This window comes from Camelina sativa, chromosome 2 (genome assembly GCF_030686135.1).
Source record: "Camelina sativa cultivar CO46 ecotype springtype chromosome 2, ASM3068613v1".
Classification (NCBI taxonomy): Eukaryota; Viridiplantae; Streptophyta; class Magnoliopsida; order Brassicales; family Brassicaceae; genus Camelina; species Camelina sativa.
The window spans coordinates 1,262,582-1,280,039 of NC_141881.1; the positions used below are offsets into that span (position 1 = coordinate 1,262,582).

Sequence of the window (17,458 nt, forward strand, 5' to 3'; positions counted from 1 at the left end):
TTGATAATTTGAATAGGTAGATTTCAGATTTTCAGTTGTATCAAACTTTTACAATTAAGGGTAAAGAAGACTAGTAGAGTGTAAAGATAATAGAACACATCATAATCATCCACTAATTGACATGATGATTATTATTAACAAACAGTTTTGAATTTTGATTCAAGTTTTATCAACAAAGAGGTTATCATATAGTTACGTACTAGAGCTGGAAACACTTTAGTTGCAGCCACTCGGACCACTGACAAAGATATCTTCAGGCTGCCTCTCCCTAAATGACATAGCCTTGGCGTCTCCCTAAATGACAAAGGAGAGAAAGGAGTGGATGCTTCTTCTAGCGGTCAACCCCTCTGCGGCTCTGCTTCTTCAGGACGTTGACGTATCATCAATACTGTATACACTGCAACAGCAAGAACGCATGTCCCTCCACACATCACAAACAATCCCCAAAAGCTACTAAGCTCCAGCCTATGTACTTTTAACTCTGCGCCTTGCAGAGAGCAAGCTTTCCTCAGCAACCATTTGTCTCTAATTCTCTGCATATCTCCATTTTCTGATAGCTGCAGAATCGCCACAGAGACGTATACAGCCAAAGGCGACACTCAAAATTGACTCTAATTCAAAGACACGAGATTGAACCCTAAACCAAAGGCTAAAGCATAATCGAAATTGACTCAAACAACACAACACTCAAAATTGACTCAAACAACACACAAATCTAAATATTGACTCAAACAACGCACGACACTCAAAACCTAATTCTAATTCATAGATTTGAAAAACCCAAATCGATGAAACATCGATGAAATTCGGGAGATGAGATTACCTTCGCCTTTGTTCACCGGAGATGAGATTTGCGAGCCAGCCGAGACAGAGGAGACGAGGAGATCTCTTCCAGAGGAGCTGAGGAGCTTCGCAAGACACCGGAGACAGTGGAGAGAGAGAGAGCTTGGCGATACGACGGAGACAGAGTAGACGGAGAGATCGCCGATGAGACAGAGGAATCACTGGGCTTCGACAAGGAGACAGCGGAGATGAGATCGGCACGAGAAGAAGGGAAGAAAATCGCCGTTTCGCAGTTGGGAGAGAACAAAAAAAAATCAATGTCGACAATACCGAAGAAACGAGAGAAATCTCTCCACCGACCAAAAAATATGTCCAATAAAAATAGCAGAACAACATAAAAACTGTTCTCAAATAAGATCAGTTTTGAGTGATCTAAGCCCACTATTCAATATTTTACAATTTAAAAAGCCCAAGAATAAGCAAAGTGTTATGGCGTTAAAGATGGCCTAAGGACCACCATACGATATTATTTGACTTAGCTAGCTGCATTGTATAGACTTAGCATCTATTTTATTTTTTTGACAAGTGGTTCGTGTTAATAAAATAATGCTAATGATTAATTATCATAAAACTCAAAAGTCTGACATTTTCTTTAAAATATGTATAACTACCAATTTTATAAGAACATCGTTGATGAGATTAACGAGAGAAGACTTTTGAGTTTTATGAGAGAGAGAGAAACGTGAAAGGAGCATCCTTATTAGCTTTGAGATTTCAGATCCAACTACTCTTTCTCCTTCTTCTTTCTTCTTCTTGTTCTTCTTCTTCTTCCAAATATGGATTCCGAGGGAGTGTTAATGCCGTTAGTCCACGAGCATGCTATGATGCCTTGGAAGGATTTGAGGATAGGTGATTGTTGTGGCCAATTTCAAGCTCCCAGCAGTGATGGCTACTATTGTAAAAGCTGCAATCATTTTGTTCACAAGATATGTGTCGAGTCCTCCATATATATCGAGCATCCATCTCACCCCGATCACACTCTTGTCCGTCGATTACTGGGGAAATATTGTCAAACTTACTGCGATTTATGTGGCATGTACTTTTCTAAAAATGCTTTATGTTATTCTTGTGAGTTATGTGACTTTGACGTTGATCTGTACTGTGCTAAGTACCCACCACCGGAGGTTATTGACATTTCCAAGACGCATCCCCCACAAGCTCACCCTTTTTAAAAAACAGATCCTGTTCGACTGTGCTGCTAAATGTGCCAAGTATACTGATGGGCAGTTTCATTACAAATATCATGAATGTGATTTAGCCTTCCATGTGGGTTGCGTATGGCATCCGTCAGAGCTAAATCTCCCTTTAGAGGTAAACCACTCTTACCACCCATGGCATCCCTCTTAAGCTCCACACAGGTCCAAAATCAGACTATTGTGATGGAATATGCCGCCTTTGCTCAACAGTACTGATACGTGTTAGATTTTTTTATTATTGTTCTTTGTGTAACTTCACCTTGGATATGCGTTGTGTTTTGAATCCACCACAACAACATCTTCTGAATCTGAAAGCACATGATCACCAACTCACCCTTCTCCCAAGACTCGATTATTTTACATGTAATGCTTGCGGTTTGAAGGGATGTCGAAGTCCTTACGTGTGTTTTCAATGTGGTTTTATGATCCATCAAGACTGTCTTGACCTTCCACGCGTCATAAACATTAATCGGCATGATCACCGTGTTACCCGCACTTCTGTTCTTGGTTTTGTCAATTCTGTATGTGGATTTTGCCACCAGAAGGTGGACTGGACTTGTGGAGGTTTTTCGTGTCAGAGATGTCCTGGCTATGTTATTCATTCGGAATGTGCTACTAGATCTGACGTGTGGAACGGGATAGAACTCGAAGGCGTACCTGAAGAAACAGAAGATGTAGAGCCATATGTGGAAATAGATGGCAACACAATAATACAACATTTTAGCCACAAAGAGCATTACCTAAGACTCCATGGTAATGGTGTTCTTTGTGACGACAACAAGCGGTGTCGCGCATGCACACATCCCATCTGTCTCCAATCCTTCTACAGCTGTATGGATTGTGACTTCATTCTCCACCAAAACTGCGCTGGATTTCTTAAAATGAAACGGCATGTACTACACAATGAGCGTCTTACTCTTGTTACAGATGAGGCTAACCTTTTCTCTTGTTACGCTTGCCACAGATGGTCCAATGGTTTCAAATACCAGCATTTGAAGAAGACATTCGATGTTCTGTGCGCTGCAATTTCTGAGCCATTTTCCCATCCAAGTCATCTTCCTCATCCCTTATATTACACTTCAATATATGAAGCTTTTGTTTGCAATGGGTGCAAAGAGAATATTTTGACAGGTCTTGGGCTCGGGTGCATTGAATTAAATTGTGGATTTACTATATGCTTCAAATGCGCCACTATGCCACAAGTAATAAAGCATAGAGCTGATGATCATCCTCTCTCACTATGTTATGACGAAGAAGCTAGTGGTAAATTATGGTGTGATATTTGTGAAAGAGAAACCAATCCAAGGGCATGGTTCTACACATGTAAAGACCACCAGGCTAGTTTGTGATGAGATGGTGATATTGGTGATGATGGTGATGTCATAGCTGAATGTAGCTAAGGCTTATGGTTTTGAAAGATTCTAGTACTATTCACATCTGGAGCTTGAGTTGTCACATTCAGATAAAAAGGGGGAGAATGAAAGCATGAAGACGTTTTGGTGCTACAAGGCTGTGTTGTAGGACTCTGGAATATGTTTACGCGTCTTGGAGGAGTCACAAATATTGGATGACGTGGCAATACTTTTGAAGGCTTGGTAATTAGAGGACAAGATATTATCATATTGGCTAATAGATTTGGACTTATCCTTGTTTAGGAAAGTAGGTCATAGGAGAGTTCCTATATATTGTATTATTGAACAAACATGTTGTTTGGCCGTTCAAGAAGAATTTTAGAGAACTAAGCGTGAAAGCTTTTAGGGTTCTTAGGGATTTTGGTTAGATTAAGAATTGGTCAGTGGCAAATCGTGTAGACTGTGTGTAAATCTGATTAAACATATCTTGTAAGATTGTTTAAGTGATTCTTAATAAGAAAAGAAGTTCTTTTCTATATTGGCTGCATCTTCAAGTTCTTTTCTATATTGGCTGCATCTTCGTTTTTACAGTTTGCATACAACTTGTGTCCTCGGAGACTTTTCGGGGCTCATGCCAAGAAGTACAATAGAGTCTTCGCAAAAATATTATGAAGTGGTGCTCAATAATAGTATATCTCGTCCACTTTGTAATAGTAACTCGTGGTGGGGTTGTGAGTTGCATTGCATTTTTCCTATCATCTTGAAGAGAGTTGGAACCTCTGATAAATATCTTTGCTCTATTGAATGCCTCTGAAGCAAAGATACCACATACTTCAAACCCCGGGGTTTTCTTTCAGATTTACTGTGCCATTTTTTTTTTACAAGTTCATTTCCATTATAAGTTGATTTCCTTAATGTATAATTTATCTTACTCTTGATTGGTCTCATGTTCTATATATACTATTACTTTATGGCCCGTCACACTCTCGATGTGGGATTTATTATTCGGATCATAATCATACGCTTGAGTAGTAGTCCTGAAGTTTTCGGTTTTGAGCTGTGCATTTTTTCATCCGAAAAAAAAAAAAAAAAAAAAAAAAAAAAAAAAAAAAAAAAACAGAAGATGGTCAAACTTGTGGATGTAGTAGCAGCCATTTTTTTTTGTTCCCATCTTGATCGAATTTGAATGATTACGTATTCATTGTCTCCGTGAGTGTGATGGAAAACATATATGTTTACTCATTTATTTATCATATATCCGAATAGGGTTTCTTCAATTTCGCAGCTCGAAGGCCGCAACATCTTTGTCGCACTTTTTGGAGCTAAGCTAGAGATCAGTACAATGAATGTTGATATGGTTTGGTTTCAAGACCCGTTCCAGTATATGGACACAGAAGCCACGCAGTGAAGTATGTGGTCATATTTGGAAGTTTTATTTATCTTAGTTTATGGGTTTGATTCTGGTGCCAAATTAAACCTTTGAATCATTTTCATGAGATTCAAGATATGATTCATAAAGTCACATAGTTGAGTATAATCCCTTTTTAATAATAAAAGGGAAGTACACAGAATAGTTTTTGTAGACTTTGGTTTTGAATGGTTGTATGGTATGGTGTAAAACGGACAATGCATACCAAAATCATTGGACTGTGGTATGGAGCAGATTAGTATGGAGTTTATATTAGTATGGAGCTTTTGAGAAGCAAAATGAAAAATGCAGACCAATAGTGAATTTACAATGGTATGGAGTTGTACGCTCAAATGCATACTAGTATGGAGATTTTTAGTATGCAACAATGCATAATGGTATGCAATGGTGAATGGTAAATTAAATGTAGACTAGTCAAAGCCTTTATATTTTTAATAAATGATTACAAATGGTTACAAATAGGTTATAGATAGGTTATACTAGGCAATATACCCGGATCCGAAGATCCGATTCGAACCCGATCCAAAAAACCCGATCCGAACCCGTATCCGAAATTGTAAAATACCCGAACGGGTTCTAAATTTCTAAATCTGAAAATCCGAATCCGATCCGAACCGAAATCCGAATGGGTATCCGAATATACCCACATTATTAATATATAGTAGTAATACATTAGTAATATTTATAATTTTAATAATATAAGCGTCTAAAATATTCAGATTTTTAGATATTTTTGATAATTTGAAGTATTTAAACGGTTTATTAGTAAATTTGGGTAAAAAATACTCTAAATTTTGAGATAAACTGTGTATTATTGAATAATTTAGACTAAATTAGATACTAAAATTTTGAATTTTGTGAACTTCGGGTAATCCGAATTCGAACCCGAAATACCCGAACCGAACCTGATCCGAATCCAAAGTCTAGAAATACCCGAACGGGTTCTATACATCTAAACCCAGAACCCCGAAAACCCGAAATATCCGAACCGAACCTGAACGGGTACCCGAATGCCCAGGCCTAGGTTATACATTAATCTATATATTAATCGTTACATCTAAAATATCGGGTGCAACCTTAATTGGGAATATTTCAAATTGATAATTGATATATTAATGGTAACAAATAAAAACAAGGCTATTCCAAACTATATTTTTGGAAGATTTTTATCTTATATCAAGTTGTTTCCAAAGATCTTTAAACACAATATTACAAATTTATTTTTCACATATTTTATTGATAAACCACAACATTCAATAAAGTTAAGTTAGGACCCGTGCTAGAGCAAGGATTGAAATTTCTTTTATTTATATTATAATTTTAAGACTTACATACTCTAACACGAGTTAATTTTTTCTATATTCTAGCACGGAAGCTGCTGGACACACTTTAACACGAGTTAATAATTTTATATACTCTAGCACCGATTAAAATTAACAATATAAAAATTACATAATAAATTTACATTACATGAATGATATTTACCATAAAAATTGTTTGCATGAATTGCATCCAAATAATATTATAAACAATTACATATATAACATATTAAAAATAATGAAATGTATTTGAGCAGAGATCCAAATATAGTTATATGGTAACATATATTTACAATGACAACATGACACACTCTTAAATGACTACTTGATTCATAATCAAACAAGCACATAACTAAGACGGTAACAAATTAGACTCATCTTTGTTCCATGATTTAGACTTTATCAAAAACCATCACAAAAGATGTAAAGAGAATCAAGAGATGGCAACTCTTTAGTAATTTTTACGTTGACCAAAAAAAAAATCTGTTTTTATTCTGTTCTGAGTTTTGAGTTTGAGGTACTAAAAATACAGAATACATTCGTTTTGGCTAAATACGGAAATTACCTTTTTGTCGTCTATGCGCCCCCAAATATATAAAGTGGGTATTTCTGTCGAACAGTTGGTGTGCATAACCCACTAAAACTCTCGATGAGAAGCGTCATACCCATAAACCCTGCGAAGAAGATAGAAGCTGATTCGAATCCCGTCAAAGAATCAGAGTAAGCTTTCTTCTTATTTATAATCAATTCAATCTCTCTCCCTTCTCTCTACTCTGTTTACGAAGTCTCTGAGGAGTTCGTGTTTGTAGTAGTTACTATGAAGGCGAACGTCTTACGCATCTGCTCGGCTTGATTCAGAGGTACAAAAAACACTCTCTGAAAACCCTAAGACTTGGTCCTTTATTTTTTGTTAAGAATTTATCTTTTCTTTTGGTGGAAATTAGAGGAATTGAGGCTTCTAAGCTTTCGAATGTGAACTCATTGCCTGAGAAGATATGGCTCAAGGTTACTTTACTTCTCTTTGCTATAGTTTCTTTCTTTCTTTCTTTCTCAATATTCGATTATCAAATACGATGGTGATGGTGATGGTGATGTATCTCAGAAACAAATCGCGATTGGGATCAACGAAGTCACTCGTGTTCTCGTGACCAACAACAAAACCCTAAACAACCTCCGGTTCAACTTCAGGTACAACAACACTTTTAAACCCTCTTAACAGTCTCTCATTAGAGAAACTTCGAACTGATTTAGAGAGTTCACAGGTAGTGATTGTAGTAGCAGACTGTAAACCGAGGATGCTAACGAAGCATATACCCAACTTAGCTGCTTCGAGGGGTGTTCCTGTTCTCTATATTAGAGACAACAAACGAGCCTCTCTCAGATTAGGTGAGTTGGTTAAGCTCAAGACTGCTCTAGCCATTGGTGTTAAGGCCAGAGGAAACGAACTCAACCTACTACTCCAACAGATTCTTCCCAGTGATTCTTGATCCTTTAAGAGAAAAGAGTTTCTTTTGATCTTGTTTCGATGTGATGATCCTTTCTCACTGTACTAGTAGTAGTATATACAGATAAATGACATTAGACAACCAAATGTAGCGATTGAGCTATTTTTCTAAGGATGAATTCCCGCTCTTGTTCCCAAAAATATTTTTAACTGTTTAAGGCTCTCCTAGGCGCTGGCAATTGAGGATGGCTTCTCACTAACATTATCCACTTGTTTGCTCGGTTTCCCGTTCTGCGACTTCTTCTCTTCGTCCTTCTTTACCCGCACTGGTTGAAACTGCCACAGTTGAACAAAACAAGATAAAGAATCTAAACTTGAATGAATAAATTATTGTGTGAAGTGAAGTAGAGGTATTTGATTTAATGAAGAACCTGATATATGGAGTATATCACATTTCTTCGTATTTGAGCCATCATCTCCAGGAACAGATTGTATCCTTCGAGCTTATACTCGATGAGTGGATCGCGCTGCGCATATCCTCTAAGCCCTACAGCTTGTTGCACAAACTTGAGTGCTTGAAGGTGTTCTTTCCATAACCGATCAATATTGCTCAAGATTAAGTATCGTTCAGCATCTTTCATTAGGCCTGGTGATTGTTTCTCCACGATTTCCTGTAAAAATAAAAATAAAACAAGCTTAATTAGTTATCTTTTACAAATGTGAAAAAGCCTAAGAAAACTATCTATAACTTACTCTTTTCTGCAAGTATGCATCACGGCCACGGGCACGGAGATAATCTTGCAATTCCTCATAACTTGACCCTTGGCTTTTCAGTAAATCTGGAGTGAGGTCGTTCAACAGATAACAGTACCTAAGAGATTGAAATTTGGAAGTTTCAAGAGGAGCTTAGACAAATGGAAGTGATTCTCTCTGTGACATACTTTCTCTAAAGAAATGTAATTCTTACTGCTGAACTTTCGCAATGAGCTTTTCAAAATCCCAGCTTTCTTTTGGAGTATCCGGGCCAATATTAGCCTAGTTGTGGGAAAACCAGTTTCAGCTGTCGGTATACAAAGACTCGAGGGAAGAAAGAACTTGTTTTAGCAGCATCAATTTCAAAAAGCTTACCTCGAGAATGTCATCCATTGTCAATTCAGCATACTCGATAATCAGAGGCTCGAGGCTGTCTGAGACAAGGGCGCGTCTTCTCTCTGTGTAAACACGATCTCTTTGGCTATTGAGAACCTCGTCAAATTCAAACAATTGCTTTCTGATGTCAAAGAAGTAATTCTCAACTTTTCTCTGAGCTTCATCTAGAGCTTTAGTAAGCATCTTGGATTCGATCGGTAAGTCTTCCACCCTGAATGCTCTCATCATACCCTAAGAGTTATATGCCAACAATATTTAGGCGATTATTCTCCAGAAAATGAATCAGATGTATATACAAATGTCACCTGAATCCGATCTCCACCAAAAATGCGGAATATGTTATCTTCAAGACTAAGGAAGAACCGGGAACTTCCAGGGTCACCCTGCCGGCCACTTCGCCCACGCAACTGTATGAGGGAAAGAAAACATATTCAAGAAGGTTAATTTCACTGGAAAAGGAACCTGAATCAACCATAATTATCCTCACAACAACTATTCTAAGGTAACCTGATTGTCTATTCGGCGTGATTCATGTCTCTCTGTCCCCACTACGTGGAGTCCACCAGCTTCTACAACCTGCAGCAATTTAGGAGAATAAAAGATAAACAACAGACACTTGACAGAGATTCACATACTGCTCTGCTTTAACAGAACTAACTTTCTTCCTTTCTTCATCCGTATAGCCCTTGTATTCTTTTGTTATCGCCAGAAATGCATTCCTGAGTTTACCTATGACTTCATCCTGGACAGGACCCTAAGAGGAGGAGGAAATTTCAGTGACTCAGATAACTAATTTAACATATTAAGATATACTCCCAGGATATCTCAGTTGTTCACCTTTTCACAAGAATAAGATAGACGTTCCTCTGCTTCAAGCTCAGTCAACGATTTCTGGCCCCAAGCCTCTACAGCTGATTGTACAGCTTCCTCAGCTAGCTTTACTTTCTCATCTGACAATTTGCATGGAAATAACTTCTCATTCACCTGAATAGTAGAGTTTTCTGTCTATTTAGTTCAGTTTAACCATTAGAGTCCATGCTTATCAAAACCAGAGTCTTAATAAGGCCAAACCTTCCACGTCCTCTTGGGAGGGGCCTTCTTCACAGATACGAAAACACCATCAGTAGGCTTTACCACTCTGTAGTAACAGTCAAAGTGTAACAAAACTTCAGGTAAAAAGAAACTATGAACTCCAAGGTTCTTCGTAAAACATACATAACCTGTAGCAATTGTATCAAGGGTGGATAAAGGATCTATCTTATGTGCACAAAATATATATTACCGAACTAGAGTTATGCTTACTCTATCATTAATCTTATTTATATCTAAAAATGGATCACGCATGATACCTGGGCATAAGTATCTCACGAAGCTTCAAACGTGCCATAAACTCTGCGTTTCCACCGAGAATTATGTCTGTCCCACGCCCTGCCATATTTGTGGCAATTGTTACTGCCCCTAAACGGCCACTTTGTGCTACAATTTCAGCTTCCCTCTCCACATTTTCTGGTTTGGCATTGAGGACCTTTTTTTACAAAATATATATAACATCATCTGTTAGTTTTCTTGTACAGGAATAGAATTGTTTAGATATTTTTAACTGGTTTATGTTTACATACAATGGTACACCATTTGTTAAGATTCCAACAAAACCGACTGATACATTTGTTAAAAAATGGACTAACGGAAGCATATAATTTTTTGGATTTAATTCTGCAAAAGATACACGTTGAAGAGTTTTATACCAAAATTACATGAAAGCCTTACCTCATGAGATATTCCAGCTTCCCGCAATAGTTGAGATACTTCATCACTCTGCTCGACACTGGTGGTACCAACTAGCACAGCCCTACCTGTCTTGTGCATTCTAGATATCTCCACTACTACTGCCCGCCATTTGCCATTGACTGCCTTGAAAACAACATCTGACTCATCCTGCAGTGATTTAACAAGGTATATATAAGCTTTTTTTGAAAAGAATAAACACCAAAATTGGAATCTAGTAAAGCAGACAATATAATTCAGAAAGCATGGATGCTTAACATTTTCCCACTTTAAAAGATCTCACCAAAAGGCCTACAAGCACACCTTCTAGATCTTCCGATAGAGAGAAATTCCAAAGAACTATTTTGAATATGGAGGTGCAAGTTCAGAAGATAAGATACGAGACAAACCTTCCTTATCATGGGCTTGTTTGTGGGTACAATTGTAACTTTGAGCTTGTATATGCTCTCGAATTCTGCACTCTCTGTTGATGCAGTACCAGTCATCCCGCAAAGTTTTGGAAACTGCAGCATAATTGAAATTATGTATTACAAATGCGAAATGACTATATAATATGTGGGAAGTAGGCAATTCCAACCTGAAGAAAGAAATTTTGATAACTAATTGATGCCAGAGTGATAGATTCATTTTGAATAGGCAATGCTTCTTTTGCCTCAACTGCTTGATGTAGTCCGTCACTCCAACGCCTTCCCTGAAAGAAACAACTAATTCAGTGGGATCCTACATACAGTTATTTCCCTATGGCTTTTTGGTGGCCTAAGAATATTTCTCAGCCGTACCCACTGAGATCACTAAAATGATAAATAGTGATAATAGTTCTTATTGAGATGAATAGTTTATATGAATAAGCAAAACACATAAACAAGAACCTGCATCACACGACCAGTAAACTCATCCACGATAAGGACCTCCTTTGCTCGGATAATATAATTCACATCTCTGAGAAAAAGCTCTTTTGCCTTAATGGCATTAAGAACATATGATGCCCATTGTTCACGGGGGTCATACAAATCTTTCACGTCCAGGATTTCTTCTGCATCCTCATAACCCTGTTCCGTTAATAAAACAGTCTTCTGCTTTTCATCAACCTACACCAAAAAAACTCAGTGAGCAGTTTGAATATGAAGATGGATGGCCAACTCCACTTAATAATTCATACTACAACAGGAATAACTGAGGAGTCTTACAGTGTAATGTATATCCCGCTCAAAGGCTGAAGCAATCTTGGCAGCTTTGTAATACTGGTCACTAGGTTTCTCTGCGGGCCCAGAGATAATGAGAGGAGTCCTTGCTTCATCAACTAGTATGGAATCAACTTCATCAATAACACAATAATTGAAATCCCTCAAGACGAGCTCCTCCACACTCTGTACATTCAGTAAGTTAACTCAGTAATGTAATGACATTCAAAGAACAGTCATATAATCCAGAATGAAAGGAAAAAAATAAAGCAAGAATTACTTTCCGTGGCAAGATTGTCTCTCAGATAATCGAATCCAAGCTCACTGTTGGTGACATATGTGATGTCACATAAATAGTTTTCCTTTCTTTGCTCAGGTGTCATATTCTCTGTCAAAGTAACAAAACATGTGAAGCATCTATAAAAAAAAAAAAAAGGGATAACAACACACATTGACCAAGGAGTTGAGAGAAAGAGACATACGTTGGATTAGACCAACCTTCAATCCAAGGAAACGAGGAACTTGACCAACCCATTCACAATCTCTCCGAGCCAGATAATCATTAACTGTAACCACATGAACACCTTTCCCACTTAATGCATTCAAATAAGCTGGTAAAATCGCAACAAGCGTTTTCCCTTCACCAGTTCTCATTTCTGCTATTTCTCCTTTATGGAGAACCATACCACCTGCAATTAAACCAAAATAGAGAATTCTAATTCACTAAATCAACAGTCTTAACAGTGAAACCATAAGATTACAACATTCCACCAAGATTGTCTTACCTATTAATTGCACATCGAAAGGTCTGAGTCCAAGAACTCTCCTTGAACCTTCTCTCACAACAGCAAATGCTTCCTACAATTTGAAAGTTTCCACAATTGAATCAAAAAATTTGGTATCGAAACTACAAAACTGAGAGAAACTAAAAGATCGGAAAAATTACAGGTAAAAGTGAATCCATGGATTCTCCTTTCCGAGCGCGTTGCTTCAACGCATCAGTTCTCCCACGCAACTCTGAATCCGAAAGAGCCGAAATCTCAGTCTCCAATCGATTAACGGAGGCGACGGTTGATGCGTACTGTTGCCTAGTGGACTCTCCGTTATCAGAGCCCTTGAAAATCCCGCTGAGAAGACCACCTAGTGAAGCATTCACACTCGTGCTCCTCCGCCGAGAACAGCTACTACATCCAGATACTCCCAACTTCACAGTGTTTCCGATTTTGGTGCCCCAAAACGACGACGAGTTCAGAAGACGGTTCTGGCGGAGGATGATTCCATCGGCGATCACGTACTGAGAAGCTGTAGGTGAGAAGATCGAGGGCCGGTGGTTAAGTAACTTAGAGTCGCAAAGTGGAGACACCATCCTCGACGGGGCGAGCCGGGAGAATTGCCGGCGGGAGCGACAGTAGCCTGGCTGTGGAAAACTTTGGCTTTCCGGTTTTCGTGTGTCGTCGAGCGAAGAGCACGAGAGAGAGAGGAATTGAGACGTTGGTGATAAGGTGACCGCAATTACCTTTATACCCCCGGACCCAACTTCGTGTGGATAACCTCTTATTTTGCCACGTCATCCAGTTTCGAATAGCAGCTTTCACATTTTTCACGCAATATTTTTGTTCTTTTCTACATACGATTTGTTTTTTAATTTCTTCGAAATTTGAAAACATGACCAACGGGGAAAAAAATAAAATAATTACGGTCATCAATCATCACTACTCTTTTTTATTTTGCTGTAATAACAAAAGTATAATTTTGTTCAGGAAAACTATAAAGAGAATCCTAATAAAACAAAAAGACTCATTACAGTGTGTGTTACAATAACAGAGAAACCAAAAAATTGTTCGAGAAGAAAAAGGAAAAAGAGAAAAAAGGATGAAGCAGAATAAAATTGTAGACTACTACCTGGGCTCAGGAGGCACTATTTTCAAACTCCTCATCCATTCGCAGAAACTAGCTTCATCAAACTCTATAAAACTACTCTTTAGCTTCATTCTTTGCTCCGCCGTCAATGTTCTTATCTGTGGAAATCTTGCTTCCTGCACACACAAAAATTGGGTTCAAAAGGGGAAAAAACCATTAATGGGATTAACTCTCTGAGGAAGATCAAGTTTAGAACTCGATATTTTTGATGTTTTACCTGTTCATAAGGTGGGTCTTTATGTGCTGGTATAAGCCGGCAAACAAAATATCTAGCCTGGGAACTTCCCTCCTGTTATACACAACAACGTCCACAAGATTAAAGTTTTGTTTCAGTAGATTACCAGATAGAGATATCGTAACGATGAGAAAAGAAGGACGAGAAAGCGTGATTCTTTTGAGAAATGCGTATCGGATTCTGAAATGTTAAGGACCTTAAATGCTAGAATGCGAGGTGCTGGAAACCGGAATTCAGTGAGTTCTTCAGCCAACGTTCTGCAAGCTGCTAAGACTGCAGCACTCTTGATCTCATCAGCAGACAGTTCGGCTCCCTAAAAATCAACAAGAAGTAATAATTAATATGATGTAATCCAAAAATCTCTACCGACGATTGCATGAACATAATAAAGCCACAGAGTTGAGACGAGAGAAACTTACCAACCAAATAAATACATCTGTGCCATGGTCAAGAATAACAGCCTTATCTGATTGCATAGAGAGATCATACGCTGGTAGTTCCTCGAATGTACCACCTTCTTGGTGCATCAAGCAACGTGGCGCAACCATTCGAAGAGACAGATCAAAAGATGCATTTAGAAACAAATTCCGTAGCACAGATCTTTCATCTTCATGGCCAATTATGTTTCCCAAGAGAGGACCCCTTCTAAGATGGAAGAGGAGTTCCGGAAGGGATGATAGTTCCTTGGGAAAGCTATAAAGCTTTGATTTTGGTACTTGAGATCCGAATTTTAGAGCAATGTCTTTGATTCTTTCGTCCACAATAGCGCGCATATCTACTGCGTCCTTCTGATTTTTCGCTAATAAAAGTGTTCTCTTGGAGATGAGAACTGCAGCAGCTTCGTCTACAACAGTCTGAAGATATGCTGAGACACTATCAACAGTTGGCAATTTGAACGTAATTACCCGAGAAACATCTGCTTGATAAATATCAGAATAATGGAAAGCAAACTGGAAAAAGACGTGATCGCTTTTGATGTCCCTCTTATTCTCCATCGAGAGAGAGAAGCTTTGTGTTTCTTCAACACTTAGCATCTGAATACAGAGAGCCGCATCACTCTTAAACGTCTCATGAGTTTCTGAATGTGCTTCTTCGCCAGGTCCGATCACTTGAGTTATAAGAATATCATCTGAACACCGTACTTCAAGCAGACCATGTGAACCTGCTGCCCTAGTGGCAGCCCTCTGCAAGTCCACACCAAAGGCTTCACCAAAATCATCGTGAAGAACCAAAACACCACCTGAAGTTTTTGCAAGTGGCTGTAGGACAGGAACTCTGAGAGGACAAGTTCCAGCACACAAAATGTCAACAACTGTATTGTGTCTGTGAGCTTCACGCCCCAATTTATCCATCCATTTTATGGCTGTCTTTTCCATATATGGGTAATTTGGATGACTCATTGAATGAGGTACTGATCCAGGACCATATGTAATGGGTCCACCAGCGCAAACAATGATTCTACTGTTACCTCCTGCTCTTCTGACCACTCCCCGAGACATTTCTGCTGATGGCCCTTGAATTATAGCCAGAGCAGCTTCAACAGCAGTTCCAAGGCACCTATCTCTAGATGCTTCAGGAATATTCAATGTGTATGGTCTCAAGGACGAGAATATCTCATGTGCTACCTTTAGTGATGCATGCATCGGTGACAAGTATACACCGGTCCCATAAATCAGCGATTTCATGGACTCTGCAGATGGTGATTTTGCACCAGAAATAACATCGGCTGAAGCTACGGAATCTTCCGAGAAATCATATATCGAAACAGTACGACCATACAGTAGAATCCCAAGCCTGGTTGTTTGTGGAAGTGAGTCTACAAATGCATGCAAAGAGCTCTGCAAGTGCTGAAGGTGTGGTTCATCTAAACACTCATCTATAACAAGGACGACAGGTGCAGATGTCCGAGAATCAGAGGCAGGAACAAACCCAGGTCTCTTGTTTCCAGTCTGAACATAATCAACCAGAGGCAATGAAAGCTCTGGAAAATTTTGCAACTCATTCTTGCTCGAAGCCACATATTCACCTTTACTTCCATTCATGCTCTCGCAGATGACACACTGCCATTGTCCTGAGCCAATTAAAATGGAGCTATAAGGATTTGAATACGCTCCACAGTTCAGACAGCGATGTGGATCACGTTGGATAATCTGAGGACCAGGACTAATCTCCCTCCCCGCAGAAACTATTGCTCCAAACCCCAAGCTAGCAACATTTGCTAGCTTCTTCTGCTTTAAAACCTACATGAAATGGACAGTGATGGTTGCAGATAAATAAAGTTTCACATAGCAGGCACTCGAGAGGATTAAGAGAAAGGATCACAGAGGCTGTTGAATAAGACACAAATAGCAAGTGAAACTGAGAGAGCTAACGCTGACACACACACACCAAATATGAACTGAAAGGATAAGAAAAAATACCTTATTAGCAGAAAACAAAACATAAGGTGAGTCTGCAGCTATAGGCTCCTCCATCCTAACAGCATCTGGAAGATCACGCTGCGATCCAACTGATGACCCGTTTGAGTAAAAAGAAGGTGTAGATACAGGAAGAGAAGAAGCCGTAGCTGAAGAGTATGCCATAGGCTGAGGAGTAGCTGGAGAGGTACGAAAAGGCACAGCAGCTGGTTTAACAGGAGTATTAAAAACAGGAGGACCAGGCGGAGTACTCAAACGAGGAATGGGACTTCCGGTTCTGATTCCATTCGCAGGTGACAACAGATTTGGGGATTTCATCGAAGGTGAAGACATCTGATCTGGTCTTAAACTTGGTTGAGGAAACCTAGGAGGTATAGGTGAAGCTACAACTGGAGGAGAATGAGGAACCGGGGTTCTATCTGGCTGTGGTGATGGTCTATTTGGCTCTAAAGGAGTAAGAGTTCCCGGGTAATTAACCGAGGATCTCTGCGGTAAGTTAGCCATTGGATTCCAAGTTTTCTATAACTTCGTAACGCAATAAATCGAAACAAAGCAAGATCCCACGATTCACACTGTTTCCAGATCAAGAATCTGCAGGGAATTACAACAAACAAATCCTTATTCCTTAAAATTGAAGCTTATAACTATAACAACTCAAGCTCAAAAATTCCAAAAACACAAAGTTCAAACAAAATTCACAGGACAATTGCGAAGTTATACTAAACCAAAATATACACTAGCTCTCGTTTCGTTTCTATCATCGACAAAAATCAAAACCCGCAGAAGTGTATACCAACTGAAATCTACACATGGAAAAGCCCAAAGTAGACATTAAGAACTCAAAAAAAGGCAAAAATCACAAAATCGAGCAGAGAATTTAGGGCAAGGAAACAGAAATCTGAAGAAGAAGCATGAACAATTGCGATACCTTAATCTGAGAGACGATTCGAGAAATCAGGAAGAAGAAGCTGCTGCAGATTCGTAGACGAAATTTTGACTCGCATTGAATCGTAGCTTACGATCTCCTCTCTCTCTCTCTCTCTCACCAGTACTCCTCTCCTCTCTCGATTCTTATTTTCTTCTCCCTTTCACGGGCATTTTCTTTTCACTCGGTGCGTGGCATTTTCGTAAATACTAACACTTTTGCTACATCTATTGGTCTTTCCAGTTGCCACTCTTGCCTTGCTG

At 38.9% G+C, this 17,458-nt stretch overlaps 4 protein-coding genes and 1 long non-coding RNA gene across 7 annotated transcripts; 2 read left to right on the forward strand and 3 right to left on the reverse strand.

The window, feature by feature from the left end:
- LOC104713323 (uncharacterized) lies at positions 1-1,305 on the reverse strand. Its single transcript, XR_755603.3, has 2 exons — positions 824-1,305; positions 1-557 (listed from the first exon to the last, which is right to left on the reverse strand). It is a non-coding gene; the product is annotated as an uncharacterized LOC104713323 (long non-coding RNA).
- A 187-nt stretch (positions 1,306-1,492) lies between these two features.
- LOC104713330 (uncharacterized) lies at positions 1,493-4,279 on the forward strand. The gene is made up of 2 exons (XM_087479280.1): positions 1,493-3,384; positions 3,983-4,279. The coding sequence occupies exons 1-2, from the start codon at positions 2,306-2,308 to the stop codon at positions 4,203-4,205; spliced, it is 1,302 nt and encodes a 433-aa protein (XP_087335406.1). The 5' UTR covers positions 1,493-2,305; the 3' UTR covers positions 4,206-4,279.
- Positions 4,280-6,645: 2,366 nt separating this feature from the next.
- LOC104713349 (uncharacterized) lies at positions 6,646-7,784 on the forward strand. The gene is given in 6 exon segments (XM_010430466.3): positions 6,646-6,859; positions 6,949-6,999; positions 7,084-7,144; positions 7,242-7,281; positions 7,284-7,327; positions 7,402-7,784. Coding segments are annotated over 6 exon segments (492 nt in total). The 5' UTR covers positions 6,646-6,788; the 3' UTR covers positions 7,627-7,784.
- Positions 7,630-13,191, reverse strand: LOC104713340 (protein translocase subunit SECA1, chloroplastic). 2 transcript variants are annotated; one of them, XR_015575049.1, is made up of 20 exons: positions 12,645-13,191; positions 12,484-12,556; positions 12,181-12,387; positions 11,983-12,086; positions 11,705-11,884; positions 11,387-11,605; positions 11,095-11,208; positions 10,907-11,020; positions 10,500-10,667; positions 10,082-10,257; positions 9,804-9,952; positions 9,570-9,716; positions 9,391-9,486; positions 9,240-9,308; positions 9,038-9,139; positions 8,712-8,963; positions 8,551-8,618; positions 8,337-8,454; positions 8,015-8,254; positions 7,630-7,919 (listed from the first exon to the last, which is right to left on the reverse strand). XR_015575049.1 is itself a non-coding variant. In XM_010430439.3 (20 exons), exons 1-20 carry the CDS (start codon positions 13,062-13,064, stop codon positions 7,809-7,811), a joined length of 3,045 nt encoding a protein of 1,014 aa, XP_010428741.1. In that variant the 5' UTR covers positions 13,065-13,191; the 3' UTR covers positions 7,630-7,808. The 2 variants fall into 2 exon arrangements, 1 of the variants encoding a protein (XP_010428741.1); XM_010430439.3 differs by having other exon boundaries at positions 9,804-9,870.
- Positions 13,192-13,391: 200 nt separating this feature from the next.
- Positions 13,392-17,393, reverse strand: LOC104713380 (protein transport protein SEC23 A). Of its 2 annotated transcripts, none has more exons than XM_010430483.3 (6): positions 17,199-17,393; positions 16,274-16,861; positions 14,273-16,093; positions 14,050-14,166; positions 13,836-13,907; positions 13,392-13,734 (listed from the first exon to the last, which is right to left on the reverse strand). In XM_010430483.3, the coding sequence occupies exons 2-6, from the start codon at positions 16,772-16,774 to the stop codon at positions 13,597-13,599; spliced, it is 2,649 nt and encodes an 882-aa protein (XP_010428785.2). In that variant the 5' UTR covers positions 16,775-16,861; positions 17,199-17,393; the 3' UTR covers positions 13,392-13,596. The 2 variants fall into 2 exon arrangements, with proteins under 2 accessions (XP_010428785.2, XP_087335419.1); XM_087479293.1 differs by having other exon boundaries at positions 16,274-17,073; positions 17,199-17,366.
- Positions 17,394-17,458: the final 65 nt, after the last annotated feature.